Here is an 11567-nt window from a genome sequence, read left to right on the forward strand (position 1 = left end):
CTCTCCCTCTTCTTTCCTTCTGGGCAATTTTCCTTCTCATTCTCTCTCTCTCTCCTCCCCTTCCCTCTGTTCTTTCCCCCCATAGGTGCGTACCAGATCAGTCGTCAGATCAAGGCCCATGACGGCAGTGTGTTCACTCTGTGTCAGATGAGGAACGGGACCCTGCTGACCGGAGGGGGCAAGGACCACAAGATCATTCTGTGGGACCATGACCTCAACCCAGAGAGGGATATAGAGGTGCAATGGCCATACAGACACATATACAACAATACACCATGGATTATGCAAAAACATATACACTTACTTAGATACAGTATATCATATATGGCAAATAACACATGTTCAATATGATGATAAACCTATCATTCGATGTTGATCAGATTGCAACTGTTTGGGAAGATTTGTTATACATCTCAATGTATCTGTTCCACTGCAGGTCCCTGATCAATATGGAACCATTCGCGCTGTGGCCGAGGGCAAGGGGGAGCAGTTTTTGGTGGGCACTTCACGTAACTTCATCCTGAGGGGGACGTTTAATGATGGTTTCCAGGTGGAAGTGCAGGTGAGAAGTTTCACTCTTTGTCTCTCTCTTGCTCGCTCTTGCTCTCTCTCTCTCTCTCTCTCTCTCTCTCTCTCTCTCTCTCGTTTTTTCTCTCTCTCTCTGTCTCTCTATCTCTCACTGCTGACTAGCTGACCACCACCACTAAATATTCCTGGTGTGGCGCATCTGAAACATCCAGGGGGGTTGTTCCTCCGGCATGTGAAAGGGGCAGACTAAATAGGCATCTTAGGACTGCAGGGGCCTGCTATACCAGCTCTGTTTTAGGGATGCCAGTGTCAGCCCCCTCACTAGCTGCTTTCCCAATCGTTTCCTCTCTGTGAGGGAGAGCAGAGCAGGCAAGACGCTGCTATTTTCCAGAGAGCTGTGTTGTATGACTGCAGTAATTTTCCCAGTGATTTGAACGCTATATAAACAGCCGGGCGGAGGTATTTATCCCCTCTTTTGAGGATGCCCAACTGATCCCACCCCCCTCTTATGTCCCTCTTTGAGGCACACTACCCCCGTGTGAAGGAGGTCATCAGAGCTTGTGGGGGTGTTTCCAATGGCTCAGTTGGTTGGAGCATGGTATTTGCATTGCAAACACCAGAGTTCTGGGTTTTGATTCTCACATTAAATGGGCAACATACAGAATATGTGTTAACTACTCAGTAAGTTGTGTTAAGTACTTAGTCACTTTGGTCAAAATGAAAACATATCCCCATCTGCATCATTTTCTAACCTCGGACCTTTCGCCCCAGGGTCACATAGACGAGCTATGGGGGCTGGCGTCGCACCCCTTCAAGGACCTGTTCCTAACCTGTGCTCAGGACAGGCAGGTGTGCCTGTGGAACTCTGTGGACCACTCCCTTGAATGGACCAGGCTCCTGGATGTAAGAACTAATACCTCCCTTTCTGAACTATTCTATACAGCAGATTAAGAATACACGCTCATTCACTACCCTTTTGATTTTATTCACAGACATAATTGAAATGTTGATCCAAGTTTTCCATTGAGATCAATGCATGCAAACAAATCTCAAGATAGGAATCAGGCCTTACATTTCAAACATACATTTATTTTGTGTATCTCTCTCTCCCTTGCTCTTTCTTTCTCTCAGGAGCATGGCCACTGTGCAGACTTTCACCCCAGTGGTGCTGTTGTGGCCATCGGTACTCACTCAGGAAAGTAAGTTCAGCTTAACCCTATCTCTAACTCTGAAGCACATTAGTGTCTATCTGTCCCATCTCTCATAGATTCCTCCTGTATTCTTATGAATCCTCTTGTGTTGTTCTCTCCACTCCCTTGTGTCCCAGGTGGTACGCTCTGGATGCAGAGACCAGAGACCTGGTGGCCATTCACACAGACGGCAACGAGCAGCTGTCAGTCATGCGCTTCTCTGTAGGTGGGTGGAGCTGATCTTACACCCTATCCAAACTGTATAATTGGATTTAATGGAAGAATTGTTAATCCAATAAACGCTTAGGGAGGATAATATAATGTACCACAATCCTGTTCACTCCCTCCTCAGATGGCACCCTGCTGGCAGTGGGATCACATGACAACTTCATTTACCTCCACACCGTGTCGGAGAAAGGCCGGAAGTACACCAGATGCGGGAAGTGCATTGTGAGTACAGCACCATTTGTGTGTGTGTGTCTCTGTCTCTGTGGATGTGTGTCTGTGTGTGTATGCCTATGTGCATGTGTGAAGATAATTTTCTCAGAGGCAGTGTCTTTGTCTACTGAATGTATATTTGACCTCCTAAGTGAGCCTGTGAGGAGAGGAAAGGGAGTAGTTCAGTACCCAGCATGGGAGAGGCCTTTAGCTTAGAAATATAGCCATAGTAAAGGCATTTCATCAAAGTGAGTTATGCAGACTGCTGTGGTGTGTTGAATGGTGTGTGTGTGTGTGTGTGTGTGTGTGTGTGTGTGTGTGTGTGTGAATGTCTGTTGAGAGATTAGTGTATGTGGGGCCCTGGGGAGTGCTGTCTCCCTGCAGCTGGAGAGATGGATATGATCAGTGCTTTCACAGTGTATTAATCACAGGGAAAAGCAACAGGAGAGAAACCGAGAGGGAGAGACGGTATGAATTATTAATACATTTTGTATTGTATTACCATTGGGTTGTTCCTTTTATGCCAATGAAGCTTATTTGAATTGACTTGAATTGATTTTAAATTAGAGAGAGAAAGAGCAAGACAAACACAGAGAGAAAGATGGGACCCCTTTAGGATAGAGGTAAATGTATACGTAGTGTGAACAGTAGGTCAACTCTACAGTGGAATGGACCCCATAGGGGTCTCTTTTCATCCATCTCACTCGTTCTCTATCTCTTCTCTTCTCTTCTTTTCTCTTCTCTTCTCTTCTCTTCTCTTCTCTTCTCTTCTCTTCTCTTCTCCTCTCCTCTCCTCTCCTCTCCTCTCCTCTCCTCTCCTCTCCTCTCCTCTCCTCTCCTCTCCTCTCCTCTCCTCTCCTCTCCTCTCCTCTCCTCTCCTCTCCTCTCCTCTCCTCTCCTCTCCTCTCCTCTCTTCTCTTCTCTTCTCTTCTCTTCTCTTCTCTTCTCTTCTCTTCTCTTCTCTTCTCTTCTCTTCTCTTCTCTTCTCTTCTCTTCTCTTCTCTTCTCTTCTCTTCTCTTCTCTTCTCTTCTCTTCTCTTCTCTTCTCTTCTCTTCTCTTCTCTTCTCTTCTCTTCTCTTCTCTTCTCTTCTCTTCTCTTCTCTTCTCTTCTCTTCTCTTCTCTTCTCTCTATCATTTCCCCCCTCCATGCCTGTGGAGTTCTGGTCATCTGTGTGTTGGATGCCAATGGCTAGGACCACGGTGCTCAGGTTGTGGTCACGGTCATTGCTTCTGGTGCTTGACCACTATGGTCTTGGTGTGGGTTCCATACTGTGGGATGAAAGGTTACCAGTGTTAACCCCCAGGCAATTTACCGTACATGGCCTCGCAGCCACAGCAGTGCATGCGGTATAGTGCTTTGTGTTGGGTAGTTTAATAACAGATCAGAGATCAGAATTCGCATTTTAGATTGCTGAAAAACAAGCATTAGAGAGTATTAAAGCCAGATTCTCATTTGGTAAGGTTAAAAGGCTCAGGGCTCCAGAGGGAATAAAGACATTGTGGGAAGGTTGGTTTGAGGTTTTATTGGCGTTGGCAAAGGACTGGGCCCCTGTCTGTAAGCACAGCTCCACAGCAAAGCAGCGAGACACACACTGATATACAGTGTAAGTATATAGATATGTTATTTATAGGGATTTTTAGGGACACATGCAAATATGTATATGTGTCCTCTTGTTCATATAAGGAAGTACCTAGGATTGTGCGTATAATTAGGGAAATGCATAAAGACAGAAATACATCTACTTTGTGTGCGTGTTTCGTTCAGTATGGGATTCAGATTTGTATGTGTGAGAAAGTGAGCTCAGCAGCTGTGGTGTGACTAGCCTTAACTTGGCAGGATGTCAGAGACGTGTGTGTGTGTGTGTGTATGATTCCATGTTGTGTATATGATATGATTGCGTGTGTGTATGGGTCTGTGTGTTGGATGGAAGCCTGCAGACCTGAAGGAAATCAAACAAAGTGCCAAGATAGGCAAACAGATTCCCTCCCTGACTGAGTGTGGGGGAGGTCAGACACACACACGCACACAGTGTCTCCTCCTATAGGCTGAGATGGAAGACTGGAGCTCGCTCCCAGGATAGTGGACTTAACAGCTGCGTGGGCTAGTTTTTATAAAGGCAAAAATCTCCTATGAAATGATTAGCAAAACTAAGCTAGCTGTACTGTACATGTCTCTCGCTCCATTCAAGTACCATTAACTGTTTCATCTCTCCTCCTAAATCACATACCCAGCCTTCTCACTCTATGTGGTTAACAGGGACATTCCAGCTACATCACACATCTTGACTGGTCCCCCGACAACAAGTTCATCATGTCCAACTCAGGAGACTACGAGATCCTCTACTGTACGTAAACACACCTTCAAATGAGTGTAATGCCTTAGTAAGATTGCAGCAACAGCTAAATAACTGATCCATGAAGGGATGTTTAGCAATCAGACTATTTTTTCATTTACTTTTAAAAATTATAATTGGGCTACTCCAACATATAGCTCATGAAAGTCATACCTTTTTGCGTAACACTGCTGTTGTGAAATATTCCCTTAACCTATGCCCTGGTTCTATCCTCTTTGCAGGGGACATTCCAAACGGCTGCAAGTACATCCGTAACCGCTCCGAGTGTAAGGACATCGACTGGGCCACCTACACCTGTGTGCTGGGCTACCATGTCTTCGGTCAGTACCTACTTAGGCAATAGGGATGTGGTGGGAATACTTTGGCACTGTTCTTGGCTGTGCTATGCTGGATCTGTGTGTGTGTGTGTGTGTGTGTGTGTGTGTTTTATTTTCACTGCTGTGGGTGTGAGACCTACTACTGAACAGAAAGTGTGGTTTGGGACTCACTAGCACTCTGACAGACTTTCTACCGTTCCCTCTTTCTTTCTTATCCCTCCCTCATGTCACGGTTGAGTGTAGATGTGGTGTGGAATCAAGCGCAGGACACACAGAGGCTTCGTACTGACGTCTTTAGTGAAGACAAAAAGAACAAGCCAAAACACGGCTACATACAACCTGGCAGGCAAGCGAACTTTACGCACACCGGTATAGTACAAACAAAAGGCACACAATGTGCGGAACTCTCTTCAAAAACAATACAGAGAGATAAACGAACTAGCATCCCACAATGACAACGAACAATTACACACAACACATGACAAAACCCAAGAGAACTTATAGGACGCATAATTAACACTAACAAGGAACAGGTGTAACAAAACAGACAAAACCAAACACACATCGAAACATAGAACGGTGGCAGCTAGTACTCCGGAGACGACGACCGCCGAAGCATGCCCGAACAAGGAGAAGGAGCAGCCTCGGCCGAAACCGTGACAGTACCCCCCCGTGCGCCGACCCCAGCCTCGAGGACGACCAGGAAGACGCGGAGCAGGGCGCGTGGGATGACCACGATGGAACTCGGTCAGAAGAGACGGGTCTAGGATGTCCCTCCTCGGCACCCAGCACCGCTCCTCCGGGCCGTACCCCTCCCACTCCACGAGATATTGGAGACCCCCCATCCGGCGTCTCGAATCCAGGATGGACCGAACAGTGTACGCCGGAGCCCCCTCGATGTCCAGCGGGGGCGGAGGAGTCTCTTCTATCTCATAGTCCTGGAGTGGACCAGCTACCACCGGCCTGAGGAGAGACACATGGAACGAGGGGTTAATATTCTTGTAATCAATTGGCAGTTGTAACCTGTAACACACCTCGTTCAATCTCCTCAGGACTTTAAAAGGCCCCACAAACCGCCGACCCAGCTTCCGGCAGGGCAGGCGGAGGGGCAGGTTTCTGGTCGAGAGCCAGACTCGATCTCCAGGTGCGTACACCGGCCCCTCACTGCGGTAGAGATCGGCGCTCGTCTTATGTCGACGGATGGCCCGCTGCAGATGGACGTGTGCAGCGTTCCACGTCTCCTCCGAGCGCCGCACCCACTCATCCACCGCAGGGGCCTCGATCTGGCTCTGATGCCAAGGTGCCAGAGCCGGCTGGTACCCTAACACACACTGGAAAGGAGTTAGTTTAGTGGAGGAGTGGCGGAGAGAGTTCTGTGCCATCTCGGCCCAGGGAACATACCTCGCCCACTCCTCTGGCCGGCCCTGGCAATACGACCTCAGAAACCTACCCACATCCTGGTTTACACGTTCAACATGCCCATTGCTCTCCGGGTGGTAACCCGAGGTAAGGCTCACCGAAACCCCTAAACGCTCCATGAACGCTCTCCAGACTCTGGAGGTAAACTGGGGGCCTCGATCAGACACTATATCCTCGGGTACCCCGTAATGCCGGAAGACGTGGGTGAATAGAGCCTCAGCGGTCTGTAGGGCAGTAGGAAGACCCGGCATGGGAAGGAGACGACAGGCCTTCGAGAACCGATCCACAACGACCAGGATGGTGGTATTCCCCTGTGAGGGAGGAAGGTCTGTAACAAAATCCACCGAGAGGTGAGACCAGGGTCGTTGTGGAACGGGCAGGGGTTGTAACTTACCCCTGGGCAAGTGTCTGGGCGCCTTACACTGGGCACACACCGAGCAGGAGGAGACATAAACCCTCACATCCCTGGCTAACGTTGGCCACCAGTACTTTGTGCTAAGGCAGTGCACTGTCCGGCCAATACCTGGATGCCCAGAGGAGGGTGACGTGTGAGCCCAATAAATGAGTCGATCCCGAACCTCGAGCGGAACGTACGTCCGACCCACCGGACACTGTGGAGGGCTAGGGTCGGTGCGTAACGCCCGCTCGATCTCCGTATCGACCTCCCACACCACCGGTGCCACCAGACAAGACTTAGGTAGTATGGGAGTGGGCTCAACGGACCTCCCCTCTGTGTCATACCGCCGAGACAGGGCGTCTGCCTTTCCGTTCTGGGACCCAGGGATGTAAGTGATCTTAAACACGAACCGGGCTAGAAACATAGTCCACCGAGCCTGGCGAGGATTTAGTCTCCTAGCTGCCCGAATGTATTCCAGGTTACGGTGGTCAGTCAAAATGAGAAAAGGGTGTTGAGCCCCCTCAAGCCAATGCCTCCACACCTTTAGGGCCTGTACCACGGCTAACAACTCCCTGTCCCCTACGTCATAATTTCGCTCCGCCGGACTGAGCTTTTTCGAGTAAAAAGCATAGGGGCGGAGTTTAGGTGGTGTGCCGGACCGTTGCGAGAGAACGGCCCCGATACCGGCTTCTGACGCGTCCACCTCCACTTGGAAGGGTAAAGCGGGATCCGGATGCGCCAGCACCGGAGCCGAAGTAAACAGGTCCTTCAGTCTCCCAAAAGCCCTGTTTGCCTCAGCTGACCACCGCAAGCGCACCGGACCCCCCTTCAGAAGGGACGTTATGGGAGCTGCCACCTGTCCAAAACCCTGGATAAACCTCCGGTAGTAATTCGCAAAGCCCAAGAACTGCTGCACCTCTTTAACCGTGGTTGGGGTTTGCCAATTACGCACGGCTGACACACGGTCAACCTCCATCTTCACCCCTGACGCGGACAACTGATAACCCAAAAAGGAGACCGACTCCTGGAAGAACAGACATTTCTCTGCCTTGACATACAGGTCATGCTCCAACAGCCTCCTCAACACTCGGCGCACCAGGGCTACATGCTCGGCTCGGGTAGAACTGTACACCAGAATATCGTCTATGTACACGACCACTCCCTGCCCCTGCATGTCCCGGAAAATCTCATCCACAAAGGATTGGAAGACTGATGGAGCATTCATTAACCCGTATGGCATGACGAGATACTCGTAATGACCCGAGGTAGTACTAAATGCTGTCTTCCATTCATCGCCCTCTCTAATGCGCACCAAGTTGTATGCGCTCCTGAGGTCCAATTTTGTGAAGAACCGTGCCCCGTGTAATGACTCCGTCATAGTCGCAATCAGAGGGAGTGGATAACTATATTTCACAGTAATCTGATTGAGACCGCGGTAATCAATACACGGGCGCAGACCTCCATCTTTTTTCTTCACAAAAAAGAAGCTCGAGGACGCAGGGGAAGTGAAGGGCCGTATGTATCCCTGTCTCAGAGACTCGGCAATGTATGTCTCCGCCCTCTTCTCCTCTTGTGACAAAGTATACACATGGCTCCGCGGGAGCGCAGCTCCTGCCTGGAGGTCTATCGCACAATCCCCCTGTCTGTGAGGTGGCAATCGCGCCGCCCTCGCCTTGCTAAACACGAGTGCTAAATCCTCATACTCGGGGGGGAACGTGCATTGCGGGCATTTGGTTTGGACTCTCCACCGAGGTCGCCCCTACGGAAACACCCAGACATAGCCCCACACACTGGGCAGACCACCCCTTAAGAGCCTTCTCTCGCCACGAAATGGTAGGATCATGAGTAATCAACCAGGGAAGCCCCAGCACCACCGGATACGCAGGAGAGTCGATCAGGTATAGCTGAATCGTCTCCTCATGACCCCCCTGCGTCTCCATCCTAAGTGGCACTGTGACCTCCCTAATCAACCCGGATCCTAACGGACGGCTATCTAGGGCATGTACAGGGAAGGGATTATTAACCGGAAGGAGAGGGATCCCTAACTCTATACAAAATTTACGATCTACAAAATTCCCAGCTGCGCCTGAATCTACTAGCGCCTTATGCTGGGAATGAGGTGCAACCTGTGGAAAACAAACAGGTATGGTTATGTGCACGACAGAAAGCTCTGGGTAAGTGGGGCGCCTACTCACCTGGGAGGACTCCCCAATGTGTGGCCTGCCGTCTCGTCCTCCAGGAGACCCTCCCCAGCACCTAGCCGCGGTGTGCCCTCCACAGCCACAGTTGGTGCAGGGGACGGCCCCCCTCGGGCTCCTTCTCCTCCGTTCTCTAGCGCCAGCACCCCCGAGCTCCATAGGACTCGGCTCGGAGGTGCTGGAGGGTGGAATGGGCGACCCCCACCCAGGATGTCCGCGGGTGGCGAGCAGGGTGTCTAGCCGAATGGCCATGTCAACCAACTGGTCAAACGTAAGAGTGGTGTCCCTGCACGCCAACTCTCTACGGACGTCCTCCCGGAGGCTGCAGCGGAAGTGATCTATGAGGGCCCGTTCATTCCTCCCTGCATCTGCCGCTAGAGTCCGGAACTCCAGTGCAAACTCTTGAGCGCTCCTCATCCCCTGCCGGAGGTAGAATAGACGCTCCCCCGCCGCCTTCCCCTCAGGTGGATGGTCGAACACTGCCCGGAAGCGGCGGGAGAACTCCGCATAGGTGATCGTTGCGGCGTCTATCCTCCTCCATTCGGCGTTGGCCCACTCCAACGCCTTGCTGGTGAGACAGGAGATGAGGGCGGAAACGCTCTCGTGTCCCGAGGGCGCCGGGTGTACGGTGGCGAGGTAGAGTTCGACTTGCAACAGGAAACCCTGACACCCGGCAGCGGTGCCGTCGTACGCCCTCGGGAGCGAGAGCCGAATCCCACTGGGTTCCGGAAGTTGGACAGGTGGACTGACCGATGGTGATGGTGTGGTAGGTGGGGGCGTGGGTACCCCGCTGGTCTCCCATCGATGGAGGGTGTTCATCACCCTATCCAGAGCGTGCCCGATCTGGTTGATCCTGTCCTCCTGTCCACGAAGGCGCTCCTCAATAATCTCGGTAGGTGCGGCTGCTCCTGCTGATTCCATGGTGAATGGTGTGTAATTCTGTCACGGTTGAGTGTAGATGTGGTGAGGAATCAAGCGCAGGACACACAGAGGCTTCGTACTGACGTCTTTAGTGAAGACAAAAAGAACAAGCCAAAACACGGCTACATACAACCTGGCAGGCAAGCGAACTTTACGCACACCGGTATAGTACAAACAAAAGGCACACAATGTGCGGAACTCTCTTCAAAAACAATACAGAGATATAAACGAACTAGCATCCCACAATGACAACGAACAATTACACACAACACATGACAAAACCCAAGAGAACTTATAGGACGCATAATTAACACTAACAAGGAACAGGTGTAACAAAACAGACAAAACCAAACACACATCGAAACATAGAACGGTGGCAGCTAGTACTCCGGAGACGACGACCGCCGAAGCCTGCCCGAACAAGGAGAAGGAGCAGCCTCGGCCGAAACCGTGACACCTCATTCATCCTGTCTTTCTCTACTCTCTTTCTCATTCTGTTTTTTTTTCCGTCATACACAAGCTTGTAACAGTGAATAACAGCAAATGAATGTCCTTCCATTTGAACCCAGAATTGACCCCGCTGGGCTTTTACTACTGGTTTTGTCCCACTGCAGTATGGTGTGTCATGTGTCATGTGGTATCTGCAGTGCTTCCCCATATCTTTCTCTATCTCTGTCTTTCTTTGTCTCGCTCCCTCTTTCTTTTTTCCGCTCTGTCCATCTCTTTCTATCACTCCCCCTTTCAGGCCCAGAAAAATAGAGCCCCACATCAGCCCCGAACTCCACATATTTTAGCTCTTTAGGAGGCTGGACATTTTTTTAACTCTTGACTTTCAGCCAGTAGATTGTCCCTCGCTGAGGCTGGAACTGATAAGACCAATGAGAATAGAGATTGCATATGTGTGTGAAGTGATCACTATTTATTTCTATATGCTTATGTGCATACATGTATTATTACACACACCTGTGAGAGAGAGAAGGTAAGATAGGGAGAGTGTATTGTGCATGTTAGTGTGTATGGAAATGTTGGACTCACTAAGTCGCTCTGAATAAGAGCGTCTGCTAAATGACTAAAATGTAAATGTAAATGTATGGAGAGATGGATGAAGTCTCCTATAGTGTTGCCCTGCCCCCTGGTGTTATGCTTTTCACATGGCTTCATGTACTTTAACATGTGGATAGTACACTAAATCAAATCAAATTGGTTGTGCACTCATATTTTGCAGAAGTTATGTTATCACGGGTGTTGTGAAATGTTTATGTTCCTACAACAGTGCAGTAATACCTAACAATACAAAACAATACAAAACAATACACGCAAATCCCAAAAATATAAAGAAAGGAATGAAGAAATATACAGATATTCGAATGAGCAATGTCAGTCCTGAATATGAATATAAATATATATATGGTGTGTATAGACATTATGGTTGACTCCCGGGTGGTAGCCGGCTAGTAACAGTGACTAAAGTTTAGGGCAGGGTTCACTGCTATGATAGCGGGGCAAAACAACCAATGTGTGTGTATGTGTGTCTTCCAGGAGTGTGGCCTGAGGGTTCCGATGGTACAGACATCAACGCCCTGATCAGGTCCCACAACAGGAAGGTGATCGCTCTGGCTGATGACTTCTGCAAAGTGCACCTCTTCCAGTACCCCTGCGCCAGACCCAAGGTAAGTCAGCCCTGGCCCCTAAGCACCAGCAGAATCCCCTTACTGAACACTGCTCAATGATACCATCCTGGTATTGAGTGTATATATCTGTGGAGGCTGCTGAGGGGAGTACTGTTCATAATAATGGCTGGAAC

The 11567-nt window shown here is 49.9% G+C and overlaps 1 protein-coding gene across 1 annotated transcript in view; it reads left to right on the forward strand.

Annotated features, from left to right (window-relative positions):
* Positions 1-11567, forward strand: part of LOC311110883 (echinoderm microtubule-associated protein-like 4) — a 65065-nt gene that overhangs the window by 51866 nt on the left and 1632 nt on the right. The window contains exons 15-23 of the mRNA XM_084153498.1: positions 86-237; positions 437-562; positions 1300-1431; positions 1660-1727; positions 1856-1944; positions 2071-2168; positions 4415-4502; positions 4733-4831; positions 11303-11433. Coding sequence (XP_084009624.1) covers positions 86-237; positions 437-562; positions 1300-1431; positions 1660-1727; positions 1856-1944; positions 2071-2168; positions 4415-4502; positions 4733-4831; positions 11303-11433 — 983 coding nt within the window. The remainder of the gene's footprint in view (positions 1-85; positions 238-436; positions 563-1299; positions 1432-1659; positions 1728-1855; positions 1945-2070; positions 2169-4414; positions 4503-4732; positions 4832-11302; positions 11434-11567) is intronic.

Source organism: Coregonus lavaretus, assembly GCF_964263955.1.
Source record: "Coregonus lavaretus genome assembly, chromosome: 36".
Lineage (NCBI taxonomy): Eukaryota > Metazoa > Chordata > Actinopteri > Salmoniformes > Salmonidae > Coregonus > Coregonus lavaretus.